Source organism: Vipera ursinii (assembly GCF_947247035.1).
Source record: "Vipera ursinii genome assembly, chromosome: 3".
NCBI lineage: Eukaryota > Metazoa > Chordata > Lepidosauria > Squamata > Viperidae > Vipera > Vipera ursinii.
This window is the reverse complement of record NC_139516.1, coordinates 44,408,396-44,429,404: the sequence shown is the minus strand read 5'-3', so window position 1 is coordinate 44,429,404 and position 21,009 is coordinate 44,408,396. Positions and strand designations below refer to the sequence as shown.

At 36.6% G+C, this 21,009-nt stretch overlaps 1 protein-coding gene across 2 annotated transcripts in view; it reads right to left on the bottom strand.

Annotated features, from left to right (window-relative positions):
- DSTYK (dual serine/threonine and tyrosine protein kinase) overlaps positions 1-20,606 on the bottom strand; it is a 46,821-nt gene extending 26,215 nt beyond the window's left edge. For both annotated transcript variants that reach the window (XM_083358658.1, XM_083358657.1), the window contains exons 1-3: positions 20,206-20,606; positions 9,100-9,488; positions 4,912-5,575 (exon numbers count right to left, since the gene is read on the bottom strand). In XM_083358658.1, coding sequence (XP_083214784.1) covers positions 4,912-5,575; positions 9,100-9,488; positions 20,206-20,485 — 1,333 coding nt within the window. In that variant the 5' untranslated portion in view covers positions 20,486-20,606. The remainder of the gene's footprint in view (positions 1-4,911; positions 5,576-9,099; positions 9,489-20,205) is intronic.
- Between the last annotated feature and the right edge of the window lie 403 nt (positions 20,607-21,009).

Genomic DNA, 21,009 nt, shown 5'->3' with positions numbered 1-21,009 from the left:
AAATGAATGTTCTACCAAAGTTTCTCTTCTTGTTTCAAATGATACCTATTTTGAAAAAAGATGCTAATTTAGCAGAAGGGTATTAATAAATTTATTTGGGCGGGGAAAAAACCAAGAGTTAAACTTAAGATTTTACAAGACGCAAGGGAAAGAGGAGGACTTAAGGCGCGTAATTTGAAATTATATTATGACGCAGTGGTTTTAACACTGGTTAGTGATTGGCTTAATTTAACAAATAAAAGTATACTTCATCTTGAGGGTTGGGACTTATTATATGGGTGGCATGCATATTTGATTTATGATAAAAAAAGTTGACAAGGCTTTTAAATCTCATATTTTAAGAAGTGCTTTATTGCGTGTCTGGAAAAAGTATTATTATAAGTTAAATTATAAAATACCAATTTGGGGGATTCCTGGACACGCGATAGAAGGTGTATCTATGGGTGTGAATTTGGATATGATTTCTTATAAGAAATTACTTAGATTGGTAGGGAATGATTGGCAATTAAAGTCGTTAGCTGAGTTAAAACAAGAAAATATTGTACAGTCCTGGTTTCAGTATACTCAATTGCAAGCTAGGTGGAAGTTAGATCAAAAGGTTGGTATTACATTAATGGATGAAAATTTGGTAAAACAGATTAAAGATCAAAATCGAGCGCACATAAAGAGGATTTATAATGCTTTAATAGAATTGGATTCAGAAACGGAATTAGTTAAAGATTGTATGGTAAAGTGGGCCCAAAATATTCAAGAACCGATCCCATTGGATATATGGGAGGTAATTTGGGTTAGAAATGTAAAATTTACCCAGGCCCAAAATTTAAGAGGAAATTTTTATAAATTGTTTTATAGATGGCATCTGGACCCTAAAAAGTTGTCTTGTATGTATCCTAATTTACAGCCCAAGTGTTGGAGATGTGGCAGTTTGGATGCTACTTATTTTCATATTTGGTGGACTTGTAGAAATATAAAAGCTTTTTGGATTAAAATTTGGTGGAACATTCAAAAGATTTTTAAGAGAAAGATAAAAAGTTTACTCCACAATTATTTTTATTGGGTGTTATTATAGATTGTGATACTAAAGAAACTAACTTGATGTTGAATTTGATAAGAGCTGCAAGGTTATTGGTAGGGCAATATTGGAAGAAGGATTGCTTACCTACTATAGAAGAATGGACGCTTAAAGCAGACATGTCAAACACAAGGCCCGGGGGCCGGATCCGGCCCACGAAGTGGTTTCATGCGGCCCGCGAAGCCATCCTGGAAACAGTGAGGGAATGACCCCACTGCCTTGGCCCTGCCAGAGACCCTCAGATCTGTCCCACTCCTGCCCAGGCCCCCATAGGCACCCTTGATGCCAACGATGTAGAGCTGGCCATGCCCACCCAGTAGGCCAAATGCATTCTAGCCACACCCACCCAGTAGGCCACGCCCACCCTGGCCATACCCACCTGGCCCCTTGAGGGCAACCGCAATGCTGATGCGGCCCTCAATGAAATTGAGTTTGACACCCCTGCCTTAGTGTCAAATTTAGCAGAAATGGCTAAGATTTCTGCTTATTTGAAGGATCATTCACAAGAAAGATACATTTCGGTCTGCAGAAGATGGATAGATTATATTCAGAATAAAAAGTTCCATTTAACCTATGAGTAAATTTTAGATTGTTATTAATAGTTTATTATAGGGGAATTTTTATTTGTTTTAATTATATGGTATTATTATTATTTTTAGTATTAGTATTGTTTAATAACTTGGAGATTGTATTGTTTAATAACTAGGATATTAATTTGTTTATGTTTTTATTATTATGTTTACTTTTAATTTGTTTGTATTTATGTTAAAAGGGAGTTAAAGCACATTATGAACTTGGTTATTTATATAGTTGGTTAATGTTAGTTAGATTATGTTTATTATATTTGTAACCCTGTACTCAGCTCTGGGAAGTAGGGGAGGGAGAAGGGGGTGGTTTAGGGTGGGTTGGTTTTGGGGATTATATTGTAATTTTTATAAAACTTTTCAATAAAAAAGGTAATAAATTTAAAACAAACATGCACACACTTATTTGTGGTGGTATTCATCATTTGTATGATGTTATGTAGTATATCATTACAATGATATACCTTATGATTTAACAGACATTGAGGAAGAATGAATACCCCCTTCCCCCAAATTGTTCATAAAATTAGGCTTAACTCCTTAAAAGTTGTTTGTTACTTACAAGACGGACTAGTGTATTATTGAGGTATATCACATCTAAATATATTGGGGGTTTTTACAATATGCCAATAAATTCAAATTTTTGTATATGTGCTACTGAACAGTATTTGAATGAAGCTGGCTGGTGGCATTTATATATATACTGATAGCAGTTAAAAGGAGATTGGAGGTAAAACAAAAGCATAAAGTTAATTTTAAGATCAAGTACTATTGATTCCATCTTTACATGAAATTTGCTTTTTCAATAAATAAAAAATATAACCATTGCAGAGCCCCTTCAAAAGTGATAAATCACTTCAAACTGCAGTCCTAAGTGGATCTATCAAAAAGTGCTTTGTTCTGAATTAAACATTAAATACGTTAGAATCATTCTACAAATCATTTGTACAAATTAACTTCTGTAATTAAGTCTGCAGAAGTTAACATGTAACTGTACTGTAATAGATTTTCTATTTTTAAAAGTCAATTTTTTACTGCTGTTCTCATAGCTCCTGAAAGCTAAGACAGATTTATCTTTGATTTTTTTCAAAATTAAAGAAGACAGGCCACACTTAATTTTCAGTTTTACTGCTAAGCAATTGAATTCTGCATAGATTATTTAAATCCCTGAATGAAAATATTACTTCTCTATAGCATGTTGATTTTCATATAGTTAAAATTATATTTATCTAAAAGAACCTTGTAATGGAAGCACAGATAAACATAGATCTGGCTCCTAAGTAGTTGTTACCACTGCCCCATCCCAAATAGCAGGTTTGAGAAATGAACAGAATGTAATTCCTGGGGGAAAACTGTCTACTATCTTTTGGATCTTCTCAATTTTTGCCTATTTTGCTACTCAGTGTTACTAGAGCTTCCTGTCGATCTTACCGGGTTGCATTATCTTTTATTACAATGACTGCAACTAAATGCTTCCTATAAGTGAAAACAGTCTCTCGTATATCTGTATGGGAATTCTGACTCACTCCTCCTTTGTAAACTGCTTCAGCCTAGTAACAATTAAGCTTTTCTAGTATGAACTAGGAAAATTAGCATGGGGCCAGGTTATTTGAGGGACTCTTATCTCCCAAATCGTATCTACTCATCCCATCAGGTTTGGTAAAGAAAGAAATATTACAGGAAGGTCATGTAACGGACCAAAGAAGAGAGTCTTTGGACCATTTCCCCAAGAACAGATTGGTCCTGACCTTGCTGGGGCCTTCCAGAAGGGCCTGAAAACTTTGCTTTGCCATCTGGCCTGGACATCCTGTAATGTTAGTATGGAACCTGTGAAGTGCCAAGTGAGTGCGCTCCCCTGCAGATTATGTTTTTTAATAGTTGTTATTGATTTTTGATGACACTTGTTATGGTTTGGGTTATTTTGTAGTATCATTTTTGTATTTTTAACTATGTGAGATGAGCAGCGATATAAATTTATCAAATAAATAAATATGAAATAAACTAGTCATTTCAGATCCTACCACAATTTTTCCTTGAGGTTTAGACTAAACTTTGATTTGGCCATTTCAAAACTCTGAATTTATTGTTCATCCATTCTCTCATAAACCTGCTTGAATGTTTATTACTGTTTTTGTTACATAACCCAAAACTTCAGACAACTGGCCTGATATTCTCTGGTTTAATTTTGATACAAAGCATAATTCATTCTTCCTTCAAAGAAAGCATGTCATCAAATCCCGAGGGCATTTCTTCTGCTACCCACACTAAAAGAATCGGCTTTGTATCTAGTTACTTTTAAGTAAACTTGAGATAACTATTGATATTCTATCACCACTACTATGCTATTTTCCCCTGAATCCAACTTTTACCCTATATTTTCTAATGATGGAATTATGAATGTTTCCCATGTTTAATGAGGGAAGCCTACAGATCTCAGAATGTTTTTCTGAGATTCCTTGAGACTTGTGGCTTAAAATGATTTCACTAGAACAACCATTCAGTATTACCCCAAATCTTTTACATTTCATGACTATTACTCTGATTATGGATCAGCAGAAAGCTTCAAGGCTTTAGAAAAATTTTAAAATCGACTTCTTGGTTGAGGCACCTCAATTCCTCAATTTTATAATGGTGTTCAGAAATATATTCTGAAAAGGGTATGACATTCCTCTACTGTCTTGAAGAGAGCTGAAGTTTGTGAGATTTATATAAGTCAAGTCTGGTCCTAATTATCCTTTAATTTATTTTAATTGACTGCACTAGGAGGGCAATTACTTGCACACACACATGCAAGAAGCAGGATCCTGTATAACATTCAGTACAAAAATGTACAATATATACAATGTAGAATACTTTTACAGAACATTATCTTAGTTAGAAAGCTGTATCTCTTTCAGTCATAGACAGCCATCACACTAGTCATTTCCCAATGTGAGCACACTTCAGACAATGTAGGTTTCAGCTCCCAGAATTCTTAGAAATATCTATACTACCTGGAGAGTATTCAGCTGGATGAAACTACATTAATAAATTACTCATGCTGATCCAATGTGTATGAAATTTCTATCAATTGTGTTTCAATCCTGATGGTATATTCACTTGACTTGTAAGATTTAAAAGCAAAACATATGAATGAACATTTTTACCTGGACCAACATGGGAATCTCTAACTAGGAGGTTTTCCAGAATCAATATAAAATGCAAAATAGAATACTCTTTGCAGGTCATTATTTTTTATGGTATGACTTGCTTTACCTTTGAATTCCATATTAGCAGCATCTTCCAGGAGCTCTTCTTTCATGTTATTGAGAGTTTCAATTATCATATCTTTCATTTCTTCTTGTTTGCGGTTGGCTATACTCATCAGAGATTTGTACAGCTCATCCTCTTTTTTCTGTGTATATTCTAAACGCTTTGGAGTGATTTGTAGGTCTCGTTGCATGTCAAAGGCTTGGTTGATGAAGATGTCTAAGCAACGGTAGTGTACAATGTTCAAAATGGCGGCAGCGTCTACCAAACGCTGTTGCAGCACTTGTTTGGAGAAAGTGCTAAGCAGACGAATCTTATCAGACTGTTCTACCAACATGCTTTGGGCTTTGGCATCAGGGCTAGGAGCTCCACAACTGCAATGGTTGCTACTAAGATAATCTAAATCTAGCAGTTGCCGAAAAAGGGATGACTTTTCAGTTTCTGCATTTTGAGGAGATATTAGTTCAGATCCCAAATCTAATACTTTGAAAAAGAAGATGGGTAAAGCAAACTTCTCTTTAATCTCTTGCAGCTCGTTCATGTCCAGTGTTGAAAGTTTAGCCTCACTGATGGCAAAAGTGATGACTGGAAGAACGCTGTTGATAGATTCTCCCAAAGTGTCTTCGGCTGACTGGAATCCCCGACATGGAGCTATCACAATATCCATTTCCTGAAGATACCAAAGCATTAAAAATTTAACATTAAGGGCTGATCTGAGCTTTGCATCCTGCACTCCCTCCCTTCCACATCCATAGCAAGAAATGTATCTCTCCTGCTTTCAAGGGGAATCTGAGAAAGATAAACATAATAATAATCTTTAAGTACAATTAAAGTCTCAATTTTGTATAAGTGAAGACAGTCCCTTAATGTTTCCTTTAACTCTCAGAATATAAAAAAACTTACATTAATGACACCAATTTTTCCTCATTTAGATACAGAACATGTTCTATGACAGAAGAGATGGCTTCCAAAAATTGTAGATAATCTGGTGCAATCCTTCAGTGCAAAGCAGATAAACTTATTTAGCTTTCAGTAAAGTGGCTAGCTTAAATATATAGTATACCTATATGGTTTGAGAAAACAGGATGATACATTACCCCTATATTTTTCACAACAGAAAAACAGAACCATATTTAAGGCTATAATTATTTTGTAGGTGTTTCATAAGTAAACTGCCTAGTCTTTGTGCAGATATCTGTGCTCTTCATAAAGCCTTGTCATTGCCTCATGCCCAGTAACTGCACTACAGCTACTGAATTGACTTGGGTTGGCCTGTAATAACTTTATATGTGTGTATTAAACTACATTGGCTGTAAAAAAAATTCTTTTTAAAAATCTATACAGTAATTATGTAAAACTTCAGAAGCTCTATATCTCTATATTTATAGCCTCCGCATATTTTGAAATCTATTCTGATATGCCTGTTTAATTCAGCTCATTTGTTTGATGTCCCTTTGATATTCTGTCAGTTTACAAATAGCAGAATTGTAATAGATTCTGGCAAACACTCCCTGAACTGATGCATTTTGCTTGACTTTTCACAGAAACAATTTGCAACTCATTTTAATCACATTTTCAGCAGAATCAGAACCATGCCAAATATTATATTAAATAACAACTGCAGCCCCCACCCCCATGCAAGTGTGTTGTGAAGAATGAAGTAAAGTGCCAGGTTTAAGAAACATTCAGGTATTAAATATATCACTTGGGTGGATTCGGATTCGTATTACTCTTAAAACATTATATAAGCTTAGAACTGGTAATATAAAAAAGATCAAAGAAAATTACAGGAAGAAGTTGTTTTGTCTCTGAACAAACATCAAACAAATATTCATGCTGTCTGAGACACACATTTCAATGCAAACATCTCAACTGTCTCCACCCCGAACAAGACAAAATTGAGCACAACAGCGATGATAACCCTATAAAGCTATTACTAAACAATTAAATTGGGCAAATTTCAGCCACTTCAATACATCACTAGGTTTTCAAAAATTCTTTTCCTGCAACTCTCAAAATAAACTGTTAATTGTCGTTTGCCTGACTGTCATGGGACTTCAGAACATAGAATACAAAAACTGATGTTGCTAGGCAAAAGTGAAAGTTAAGATAAAGATTCATGTGCAAATCAACATTTGCCATGAGAGTGACTCATATTCATTGCAATAAACAAAGTCAATGAAGTGGAAAGAGTTAGACATCTCAATATGAGAACTAATCTTATTTGATGAACAGAAGCTAAAGTGAGTATTCTTGCTAGCTCTTATCAGTGGTTTTCCTTTAGCTTTTGCCTCTTCTCATACAGGATAACAGTGTTCCTAAGTATAAGTGGAACCTATTTCTGCAACGAGATTTAATATTTGGAAATTAAACTTATAGAGCTTAAGACATTCTCAACCAAATTAACTTTGCAAAAAAAAATGTAATTGATGAGTTAACAACTTCAGGACATCCACTCATTGCTCCAGCTGAATAAAATAATCTGGTGGAAAAGAATTCTTGATATTAAATTAAATATATATTAGAACTATAAATAAAGGAACTGGATAGCAAGTACCATTTTAAAATAGTATTTTTCTTTTACAAGAGGAAACATTGCTAACACAATCTATACATTTTAATCATTAGCTGAAACCTTGTTCACATCTTTTTTAATAGCCATCTCTTTTTGGTATGCAGTCTTTTTAAAAATATATCCATTATATGATAAAAAGCAACCTGAATACAATTACCTACAAATAAGAATCAGCAATATTTGTAGTTAACAGGAAGAGAGAAACTTATATTTTATCCATTCTATCCTGACAATCCACTGGTGTTCTCCCACACTGCACCTTTTTTCCAAAATGTGCCAGAACTGACCAATACTATTCACACTTTATATATGGGAATTAGTCTAATGCAGTTTGAAGAAAAGGCTGGAACACAGTATCAGTCAGTTAAGCAGTCCCAATCTACTTCACAGCTTTTTTTCCCACCCCTCTCAAGTGACTATATAATTGTATAAATGCTCAATTCTTAATAGGGGTTAAAAAGAGTATAATTCAGAACCTTCTTATATCTAATCTCAATGTGCATACAAAGAATTAATACCTTTAAGAATCTACTTTTAAAAAAGCCTAGCAATGTATTTTTTACAATGTTTGAATGAAAAATAATGATTTAGTCAGAGCTACATAGGGCATAAAAACCACATAGTAACAACTGTCAATTCTTTGAATTAGATTAACAGTATCTCTAGCAGTTGGAAACCAAAACAATTTTATTCAAGCCAAACATTTTAAAATCTGGTTAAATAAATTCATATTTTACAATTCTACATTTTCTGTTCCTTAACATTTCTCTGATAGAATTCTGTGCAAAAATGACAAACTTGGCATTAGCTATTTTCACCTACTTATTTTAATTGAAATTTCAATTAATTTCTCTTATTTAAAATTCCATAAATGGGAAATCTAACAATGGTCCTTTGGGGGAATGGGGGGGTTGAATTAAAAAACTCTCAATTTACTATTCCTTATTATGCAAATGCTGAATTTGTCCTAACTATATCCTGATTCTAACAAAAGTATCTTTTTCATTGATTGATTCAAGAAGTTCACAGAACACCTTTGAATTGTCTTCCATAAGTTGACTTACATAAATAAAACTAGATTAACATATTTAGTTGAAATGCATGACATTAAAAGCAATGGTTTTCTGTGCTAACATTACATTTCATTCCATATTAGCAATATTCCAATATGAAGATATACTTAAAAAATAGACTTGTAGGCAAATTTTCTAAGGCTAGTAATAATACAATACGATTCTCATGTAAAAGTTAAGACAGCCCAAATCAAAAGAAACTTTAGTATATATCTATAATGCACTAATACCCAACTGAGGAATACAATATTTAAATACAATAAAGGATAAGGAAAAGAACATTTAAATTTTATAAATGTAAATTCATAATCTTAATTGCAGATAAAACAAACAGTTTTAAATTCAGACACACACATTGAAATTAAACTTAAGGGTGAACTCAAACTCTTATATTTTGAAAGTTGTCATTTGTTCTATCTGTAGAATGTCTTCATCTACATTCAAAATAAAAAAAATGTAACATTAATTAAAAGACTTCTGGCAAAACTACTTTCCTATGTTTAAACATGGAATAGTATGTACAAAGACATTTGTTTTCATTGGTACCTGTAATAAAGTATGATTCAGTGTAACCTCCAACTCTGCAATCTGATGTGCCAGATCCTCATTGTCATCATGGATTTCTAAGTCCTCCTCAGGTATTGTTTCCCAACTACTTTGATGAGCTGCCAAATTATGAACCAATTCATACTGTCCTGGTAGAGCTAAACTGATCCGTGTTTGTCTTCCATGTGTGAAACGAATTCGACGTCTCTTACAATTCTCCTCGCTGCTAATTTTGGTGGTAGGTAGCAGTCTCCTTCCCAAGAGCATGTTGAGTAATTGGCATTTGGCATTACAGTTTTGACCAAAGATTAATAAGCACGGGGGACAGCTTACTGTCAGCTGGAGGTATTCCTCCTCATGTCGGGGAAAGGCAATTGAACTTAGCTGTCCTAAAAAAAAAAAGCATATAAATATTATGAGGAATTTTATGCTGCAAGGTTCTCAGCACAGATTTCCCCAAGATTAACCTTCCCATTGAAGGGCCTCTTATAAGTGTTGGGACTGGCAATTCCCAGAATTAATCAGCAAGCAGAGCCCCTGCAGCTTATATTCCCAATACAACTGGAGCAGATGTACCCAACCTGTGGGCCACGGCCCACTACCGGGTCGTGGCTATTGGTCACTGGGCTGCCTGAGTGGTTGGCCAGTGCGTGTGTGTCAAGCGTCCCCCACTCACACTAATGTCACACAGGCGCTCACAATAGTGAGCATCGTGCAAGCGCTAGCTAGCATCATGAGCACACACACCCCACTTGCGCTAGCATTGTGGTGGCGCCCAGGCACTGTCGCCCAAGCATTGCGCAGGCGCTCATGGCCGCACTTGTGTCACACGTGCAATTGTGGCCCCGTTTGTGCACGTGCTTGCAGCCCCCTTTGCACACGTGGGCAGATAATGGCATCTCTGTCCCGCCCCCCCCCGCACCGGGCCAATGAAGAAAGGTTGGGGACCCCTGATCTGGAGGACTCCCATATTGAGAAGCCTATCTTAGACATATCAATTCTAAAGTAAGAGCAAAACATTATTGTGATATTTGAAGGGGTTTTTTTATTATAGTGTAAGCATTCATGGATCACTGTCCACTTTGTCAAATGTATTATAGCCCTAAGAGAATTTTGTATATAGACAGTGGGGGTTTTTTTAACGGGGGGGAGAGGAAGAGAGAAATGATGATAGAGAAATCAGAGACAGCAAGCTATTATCTCCATAGAGGACTGGATATGGCTTAGGAGCTACTGCTCCCACAGATCAAGTCTGTTCTTCCCATGCCAGCAAATACACATTTTAGGCAGTAAGGAGGATAAAAAGCAGCAATCCAGAATCTTGTGCTTTTAATTTACATAATGGCAGGAAATTGAATAAGCATCGTTTCCACAGGCCCCTTCAAGTTTAATACAATACTAAAACTTGAATTTATCTTTAATACTTTCAGCTGATGAAAGAGAGGCAGCAACAGCAAGGCTCCCATCCATAATGATATTGCCCCCCCTTCTATTCCCTCCAGCTATCAGCTGTTATTTCCAAGGCTACTGGCCCATCCGCTCCATTGTGCACAGATTGCCTGCCTCCATATCCTATTATATTATAGCCTTCAAGCCATTCTATCTGAAGACAGTTAATCTGAAAAAGTGAGGAGGTATGTGTTGAATAACTTATTTTCCCCAAAATGTTTATTTCCTGCCACATTATCAAAATACATAGGCTACTAATAAATTCAGAAATACAAATCTTATCAATGATATGTAGTTTCTAACACAGCGTATAAAATGGAAACAAGATAAAATAGTTGCTTGGCATATTGCCAGTTTTTCAGAGAGGGGTGCTCTTTGAACACTCCTATATTCAAACCATGATTGTGCAGCTTATTTCCTCCGTCATAAGATTTCCCACTGTATCCCAAATAAAATTATCAGTAACCCAAAAATCTAAGCAAGGGCAGACCTTGTTAGCAGTTGGACAGGAATTAATTAGGAAATCCTAAGACTACTGATTAGACTGGGAAATTGAAAAAAGCATCCAGGAGGAAGGCCATAGCAAGCTACTTCTTTATGGCTGCCAAAAGAACTACATCTCCCTGTAGTTAACAGGAATCAAGCTCAACTGAAGGGAGTCTTTAACATTAAAAGCGTTAGACAAAATTAGACACAGCTTAAAAAGTTTGCTATATTTATTTTATTTATTATTTATTATTTTGACTTATATACCACCCTATTCCCGGAGGACTCAGGGCGGTTTACAGGGCAATTAAAATCATACCATACAAAAGTTTTTTAAAAATCAAAACAATTAAATTTAAAGCCCAAAATTTAAAAAGTTAAAACATTAAAACCCAATTAAAACCCCTCAGTCTAGGCCCGACAGCTCAAAGAGCCAAGTTTTCAGGTCCCGGCGGAATGAGCGGAGGCAATCCTAAGTTCCATCGGAAGTTGGTTCCAAAGGGCAGGTGCACCCACAGAGAAGGCCCTCTCTCTGGGAGTCACCCGCCGGCAATCCTTCACCAGCGGTACCCTAAGGCCCTCCCTGTGGGAGCGCAGAGGACGATGGGAAGTTGATGCCGGCAGCAGGTGTTCCCTCAGATAATCCGGACCCAAGCCATTTAGGGCTTTATAGGTCATCACCAGCATCTTGAATCTGTCTTCAACACAGAAATATTAAGTGCATTTCTAAGGATTAAATTATATTAATTTGATGTAAGCCTTACTTTTGTCACACTGATTATAGTGGGACTGGTATGCAAGTCTTTGGTTGAAGCAAGGTGCACATATATCAATAGAAGTTAGTATATCTGTACAGTATATGATTGCAGTGTTAACGTTGGTCTAAAATCTTGCAGGCCATATGAATAATAATGGCTATTATTCAAACTTGTGGTAGCAATTTACTATTGATACACTACACTAGAGCAATGCTTAGGTCCAGTAACAATGAGAAAAGCAGGCACATTAATGTTCACATTCGTAATTGAAGCACAGTACTTTCACTTATAAAAATGTAATTATATAGAAAACAGAACTCTTTCTATACAGTTTATCAACTATAAATGCTAAAATGCAATAGTAGTATTTTGTACGCAGATTAATGCAGTAGAAAGCATATAAAAGCCAAAAGCATTCTGCTGAAATTAAAATGGAATTGCTGTAACACCCACAGTAAAAGGAGAAAGCTCTTTTTTGGAAAACCTGAAAACCAACTTTCAAACTGAAGATGAAAGGTATGTTGAAATATAACTTTAAGCCCATTGTATGCTAAACAGGTTAGTGAGTGTTTTTTTTCCTCTGCAGTTCATCTCTAAAACCACAGGTAGTACACTATGTTGACTTAATTTTTTTCACCAATCTAAAACTGTTTGCCAAGTTATCAAGTATTGTCAATTTCTATTCTTTTGGTAATAAAGTAGCATTTCAAATGTTTTCTGAATCCAAAAATGTAATTGCAGAGAGAAGATTTTCTTATTTTTAGCTAATGTGTGACATGATACCAAATGTTTTTGCCCATAGGCCCTGAAGAAATTTGAAAATCATGATTTTGCAATTGGAAGTGAATTAGTCAGTGAAGATCAAATTAGTAGGTTCCTTTAAAAAAACATAATAGACTTTTCTTTTAAAAGTCACATTTTTTAAAAAAATCATGCTAAAAGTTTATTTAAAAAGAACTATGCAATGATTTGCTTTTATTTATTAAAATCCATTGTAATCAGATTGTTTTTTAAGATTAACATGAGTGATCTTTTACTAATACAAATATAGGTTATTCCAATTATGACAGCAATTGAGACTGGAATTGTTGTTGCTAAGTAATAATCCCAGCAGTCCCTAGCGCCCTTATAACTCCAAGATATGTGAGTTGTTAAGCAGGAACTGATGGAAGTCTCAGGTAAAGAACATGGAGGTGTAGCATGGACAGTTGGGGGAAACCTTGGGGAGGGTGGCTGGCGCAGGCTGGGTGTGTTAGGGGAGGCTGAGAAAGGCTTAGGAAGCCTAATGAAGGCCATGTGTGAATGCAAGAAAGTCAAGACATGGATGGCGCCATAGAATATGAGCACCATAAGGGCTGTAGGCAGGATGTTCCAGTGGGGCATGAGCTCAGGAATGCCAGGGGGCTGACTTACCAGAGACCTTGCAACTTTGCCTGCTGGCTGGCCCATTGATTTTCCTTGTGAGAAGCCAGTGGGGAAGACCACAAATAGTGATCATGTAACTGCAGGACATCACAACCATTATAAGTGACAAATACCCTAATCGTGATTATGTGACTGTAGAAGCACCGTGAGGGCTATAACTTAAGAGCAGGGGTGTCAAACTGCCGGCCTGCAAGCCGGACGTGTCATCCGTAAGTCCTGCCTTAGCCATGAAAGTCAGTTGGCGACCTTGGGCCTGTCACTCTCTCTTAGCCCAACTCACCTCACAGGGTTGTTGTGGGAAAAATAGAAGGAGGAAGGTGTGCTGGATATATTCACCACCTGGGGTTGTTTGTAAAAATAATAAAGGTGGGAGATTCAATAGATAGACAGGGAGACAGACAAAGATAATAAAGGTTTCCCCATCCAGTCATAACCGATTCTAGGGGACAGAACTCATCTTCGTTACTTTGCCCAAGAAGCCAGCATTGTCTGAGCATATTTGGCCAGTATTACCGAGGCACATGGAACACTGTTACCTTCCTACCAAAATGGTACCTATTTATCTACTTGCATTTGCATGCTTTTAAACTGTTAGGGGTATGTGTATATGTGTGTATACATACATACATACATACATACATACATACATACATACATACGTAATTACAGGACCAGCTTGTAAGTGCATATTACATATTATTCAGCACCATTGCAACTTCAAATTATCACTAAACAAGTGGTCACTAAGCAAGGACTATCTAAATACTGAATAAATATTTGACTATCCAATTCTAATGACAATTCTTACTGTTGATGCAACTTGCTTTGCCAGTATCATATAATTCAGGAGACAAAGGATTCACAGGTATTGGTTGAAATTGTCTAAATGTGTAAAGACAGCAAAGCAGCAAGAAGCAATCTAGTGATTAAATTTGCCTGTATAGTACTGGGCAACCACCTTTGCTTTGAATAGATTTATAGAGGGAGACAGAACACTGTCATCAAATAACTCTAGGAAGATGGTTGACTGAAATTAATACCCTTCATGAATATTTTAATTTCCTATCACATATCCGTTGACTCATGGAGAAGAGGCTGTTAAGGTGTATGTAGAAAATACTCCACCCTGCAATCAACATATTTACAGATATATAGTGAAACCTACATAATTGATCACCTCCCTACATTGATCACTTCCTAAGTTGACCTAATTTTTGTAGACCGGACATACCTATATGTACACAATAGAATGCCAACCTCTCTATATCGACCACCTCTGTAAGTTGTATCTCGACCACCTGGACCTTGACACATAGTATTAATTTGCTCTCTATAATTAGACCAGTTGAGTCCAGTCTGCATCAAGGGCAAGAAAAGTGAAATGCAGAATTAGTAGCAAAACCTTTCAAGAAGAATATCAAAGAATACAATATTTTTAACTTTGATTCGGCATTGCTTATGAGTATAGACTCTTTTTCAAGGCAATGCCTGACACTCCTTGTTATGAGGGAGTTATAGGACAAATATAACTGGACAGTGGAAAACTTTCTAAAGAACGTTTCACAGTTCTGCTGTGTGCTAGTTTAACCAGAGAGAAGCTAAAACCTTTGGTGATTGGTAAATCCACAAAGCAATGCTCATTCAAGAACCTGCAGCCCAAAGACCTTCTCATTACCCGGGAATCTAACAAATCTGAATGGATGACTGGTGCCCTATTTTGAGGAGTGGATAAGATGTATTTGACCCAGAAATGAAAAAGGTCCATTCTCCTTATAGTGGACAACTGTCCGAGCCATCCCCAAATGAATCATCTTACAAACGTGAAACTGAAATTTTTGCCTCCAACACTACATCAAAAATTAAACCTCTCAACCAAGGCATAATCAAAACATTCAAAATGCACTACCAAGCCCAGCTTCTGCAGTGGGTCATTGCTAAAACACAATCAGATGAGCTAATTCTACTTTATTGTAAGGCTACATTAACAGAATTTTGCTAGTCTTAAAGTACAGCTTTCCTGCCATCTCCTTTACAGCCTGAGAAAAGAACTGATGAATAAAATTGATTTCAAGATCAAAAGGAAGGTAAAATATTTGTGTATCACTATGACAAATATGACTTGTATGTTTTTTCCCCAAAATAATTATGTGAAGACATGGAATGCAAATTAAAAAATGTTACGATGGGATACAGAACAACTCTCATTATTAGGCAGAATTTCTGTCATTAAGGTGAATGCTTTGCCTAGAATGTTATTTTTCTTTCAGACAATACCTGCTTTGACAACTGATGTACCATGTAAGCAATGGCTAAATTTGTATGATAGGGGAAAAAAGTAAATTAAATATAAGGTATTGAAAGATGCAAAAAGAAAGATGAGAATTGGATCTATCAAGTTTGAAATTATACTTTGGAGCTCATTGTTCAGTTTGGATTAAAGAGTATCAGTAAGAAAAGGTTATATAAAAATTGGAAGCACGTAATCTGACATTTGGGTGGAATGGATACAACAAAGCTAGGTTAATACAGATTTTGAAAATAATTATCTCAGCTGTACAATTCTGAAAATATGTAATAAATATAAACCTAGGTTGTGCCCAAACAAATCTTTGTGGCTCTCAGGACAAGAATCATTTATAGATGAAAACAAACATAAATGGTTTATGTTTATGAAATTACATGAAACTAAATATATTAGAATTTTTTTCAAAGGGAATATAAAATAAAATCAAGAGAAGATCTAATAATAAAAGGATATATTGGGATTAATGGACAAAAAGCAGGGGAAAAGTTATGGAACTTTAGCTGCAAATAAAATTGGCTGCAAATAAATTAGCTGCAAATAAAATTGGAAATTTCTATATTTTCTTCTTTGCACTTTTATCTTTTTTTCTTTCTTCCCTTGTTTCATTACCTTCTATTAATTTTTGTTAGGTTTCATATCGTTTTTAAAACTTTAATATTAAATAATAGTAAAGCAATGCAATGCTTAATATACTTAATTAAATATATCTGTTGTTAAATCCTTTGCCTGCAATTATGACCTTACCACATGCTTAATTTCAAAATGTATAGATGATTTATAAACATTATGCACATCTTTTACTCTATATTCATGTCAAGATTGTACTACATGAAGTAGCTTTCAATCAAATCATGGGTATTGCACACTTTTCTTCCATTTGCATGTAACAAGCCAATTTGTCAATAGATCTATTATTACCATTGAGGATTTCATAGCAAACAATGGAGGGAGCAACCCAGCTCAAAATTCAACCACATATCAATATCAAATCTGTGCTGCTTATTAAAGGACAACCCCCCACTCACAATAAGAAACATATCAAACTAGTTGATCAAATTAGACAAGGCTATCAAGTCACTCTTTACAATATTTATTAAGGACACAAAGGATTGAGATATGAACTTCAGGTAAACCATAGAAAATTACTATAATTTTGAATATGCTAAAAAAAAGCTGTGGGACTTCAGAAATGTATTATTCAATATTTTCCATCCTAATTACAGTATGTTCTACAAAAATCATCCTAAAACTTAGGCAGTGAAAAACTGTAGCTTCTTTTATTAGCTGAGTTGAAGGCACTCAGCACACTTGCAATCAACTAAACATATATTGTTTAATGTTTTGTTACTATTTGATCATACTGACTTTATTAGTCTAATAAGGTTTTGAGGGAAAACTTTTGGAATGTTTTCAAGTTAGGAAACACTTAATTAAAAAATACCATTGTTTTGAGATTTATTTTTAGAAAGATATTTAAAGACATTTTTTCCACAGTGGCAGAGATGCATAGCATGGAATCTTAGGCTATAAGCTTTATACTACAAAAAATTATTTAAATATAATATAACTTGAATAAAAAATAGCTGAAGTTATTAATTGTACAAATGTAAATACATAAATGTATAAAATTTAACTAATAATTTGTTTCATCATTTCAATGAAAACAACATATGAACCATTAATGGTGAACTGTGCAGGAAAAAGTGAAATTAATCTAAATTACCTTTTACGGAAATATTCTATTAATCTCAATATTTCAAAATAAGCTTTTTTCATATGGTAATATCAGGTTCATAGTTGCTTATTCTCTGGTTCCATCCACTTGCAATCATAACAAAAAGGTATTGTATGAACTAGAGCCATACCATTGTTCAGATGTGAAGGTAAAATGGTTTTTCAGGAGGGTGGGGGGGCAGGAATGTACGTTTGCACACCTTTATACCAACTGCACCTTTTCCTATGATCAGATAGCACAAGTTGTGCATGGTCTTAGTATGAACTAGAGCAGTGATGGCAAAACTTTTAAAGACCGAGTGCCCAAACTGCAACCCAAAACCTATGTATGTATCATTGGGTGCTGGGTGGGCATGGCCCATTGGGTGGGCGTGGTGGTAACGGCAGATTGGGTGGGACTAAAAAGTTCAATCAATTCCAACTTTGCGAGATCTTTGTTTTCCTGCGAGAAGTTGAAATTGATTGGACCTTTTTTTTTTTGCACACGGCGGCGGAAGCCTAAAGCAAAAAGGTTTTATAAAACCCAGCTGAAGGCCTAGGACTGGGGCGATGGCACAGGTGCCCACAGAGAGGGCTCTGCGTGCCACCTGTGGCACGTGTGCCATAGGTTTGCCTCCACGGAACTACAGTTTATGCAAATGCTGCAAATACACAAGAAGCATCTCATCTTGGAAGCAGTATTACATGTACAAACTTACCCAAGCCTTTGGCTCCAAACTATAACAAAGCCCCTTTACTTCCATTACCCTTTCAGGTATTATATCAGTTATCAAACATAACTTGGCAACTACAGTATGCTGGGTATACAGCCTGTTTCTATGTATGTTTATTCCATCTAGCAACACTATTTCCCAAGGGACAAGGGAAGGAGGACAGAAATATTTAAATTAACTGTTTAAATTATTAATAAATTGTTTAATATATTAAACAGTTAATAAATTATTAACTGTCTCATTTTCCCATAATAGATATCTGCACACCAGGGAGAATTTATACTGCTTCAGTTGTATATGCAGTAATTTCTTCAAATACAGATTTTCTTAGTATATGTTGGTCTACTCCATGAGGCATGAGCCACAGAAGTCTCTAAATAGACAAGTTATGAGATAAGGATTTTTCCTTAGAGATGACATTTCTGTCTTTGATAGAGCAAAATATTCTACTGACCCTAAAGTAACTGTCAGATCAATTTTACAGCATTGTTATAACTTTCCTATTAATAGCTCTCAACCAAAAATTCAATACTTAATGTTTCTTGAAATGTAACTTACAAGACAAAAGGCAAACAGCCCAAAAGACTTATCTGAAAGTATTTCTTTTATCAGAAACATATTTTGACTACTCATTTACTGAGCATAAATTTATCACATTTTTCAAAGATACAGGTCATATATTCAACTTACACATTTCTTCAGAAATTTGTTCCAATTTGTACAGCGAAACATTATTCTATTAAGTCCTATACAGTGCATCTAGGCTTTGGATATATCCACTTATTCATACATTTCTTCTTCATTAATAGCTCTAGAAATTCTACCACTTCCAATGTTAATAAATGGATGATCTGTTTACCAAAATATCCAGAAGCCAGATTCAAGTATTTTGGGGGATCAAAGAAAAAAAAGGAAGTGAAAAACACACACTATTCTATTGTGATAATTTATAGTTATCTTCTAATCACTACTTGAGAGAGGAGTATAGTATTCAAGTTTGCTGCCTATATATCATGCTTCAGTATATTTGCTTCAAAAGGATGATGGCAACTTTCATCTTTTTTACAAATTTAAAATGTTCATGTATTTCTGATTTGGTCAATTATTTTCCCCTAATAAGCCATACTTTAAATGCTTAAAATTTGCTTTGCTGCATAATATAAATATGGAAGCCACTCTTTCCTTAAATTTGATCAAACATCCATTAATGAATAAATGCGGTTAATTTGGCCATTGCTGCATATTCTCCAAATTTAAGTTCCCAGACTTTTGTTTTGCTACACAATTACTGAAAACAGATCTACAATCCAGCACTGATGATGTTACTTAAGTTTGGGTAATAAAATGTCTGCAAGAAAACAAGCTCAGAGAACACCAAGGACTCCTCCTTTGAAGACTGAGCTACAAATATGATCATTAATCCAAGATATAAAGGAAGGACTTGCACAAGAATCAGGAACCAGGTGAAATCTCCAAACTAAGAGTTTTAAAATATGTTTGTTTTGTTTTGTTTTGTTTAAATATCGTCTGTTCAGAATCACACTGCCCATCCTTCTTTAAAACACAATAAAAACTAGCCACGGGCCAGCCTCAGCAGCTCTTCTCTCAGGTCAGATGCCCTAAGGGAGAACACAGCTGTCATTTGTGCATCCACAGCAGGCCCCCTGCGCTCGGAGGTGTTGTTGTTGTTGTTGTTAGTTGCGAAGTCGTGTATAACAGGCGTTATTAAGCACAGGGTTGTCAACCGTGCTTTCCTGCTGCCTTCAAGGCACCTCCGAAAACACTTTGTCAGTTTCCATCAATTCTGTAGCTGTCTTCCACCTGCCTTTTCTCTACCCCAGGGGTAGGCAACCTCGGCTCTTTTATGACTCGTGGACTTCAACTCCCAGAATTCCTGAGCCAGCCAAGCTGGCTCAGGAATTCTGGGAGTTGAAGTCCACGAGTCATAAAAGAGCCGAGGTTGCCTACCCCTGCGTCTACCCGCTGCTCAAATCTGGGGTTTTCTCTCTCCAGTCGAGCCCACCCCCTCACTTTGCCCACAGGATTTCCGTAAAGCGCGGGCCTTTCCCGCTTCAGTGATGGAGACGGAAAGAACCACAGCTGTCCGGATTTGTCGTGTTTTTTTTTCCCTAGACGTCCCGCTTGATGGGATGCCGGGAACTGCGCCCCCCCCCCCGGAGCCTGAATGCAGGCCTTTCTCCCACACCGTCGTCTCTGTTACGCCCCTCACGCTTACCGGTCTGCAGGGAGGCACCCCCACCAGCAGGGGCGCTATCAACGGCCGAAGGGGCGGGGAGTTGTTCAGGCGGCTCCTCCCCGACAGGCCCAGCATTAGCAACGGGGAAAACAGTGGGCCCTTGGGAATATTTGATGTCGCGGAAGAACTTCTTCGTTTCGCGCAAGTTGTGCTGCAATCGCGCCAGGTGCCGGTTGTAGTGGCCGAACGTGCGGCATAGCTCGCGGTTTAATCCTCCGCCGGAGCCGCGGACGGTGGGACCTCCCCATCCCTCCGACATTTCCTCCGCCGGGGCTTCAATTCCAGAGTCCCCTTCCCACCACGGTGGGGAGTCGGACGATGCCAGGCTGTCGCTGCCGCCTTTTCCCCAGCCTTAACCTCCTGCTCCCCTGCCAGCAGCGACGCATCAAGTCGCACTGCGCACGGAACGGAACCTTTATCCGGGCGCTCTGCCGGGGAGAGGGAGGTGGCCAGGGGCGGACCCCGTACGGATATTTTGGTCGCCTTGAACTATGGGGAATGTAGTCGAATTTGGGAGAACTTCCCTATTATATCAGTTCCTCTCTTTATAGGGCACTGAAAATAGGCACTTTTCCCGAACTGTATCCTGGGTTTTGTAGTTTTCAAGCTAAACACTGAAATGTTTTCCGTTCTCTTCCAGGGTTGACTTGCTGAAATTCGGCAGCAGCTTATTAGAGACTTTTTTAGGCTAAGTATAAATGGAGAAAAAAACGAAAAAAAAAACCAGTGAATGGGAATTTTAAAAGAAGGTTATGCAGGTTTTTTTGTTTTTTTTTTTAATCC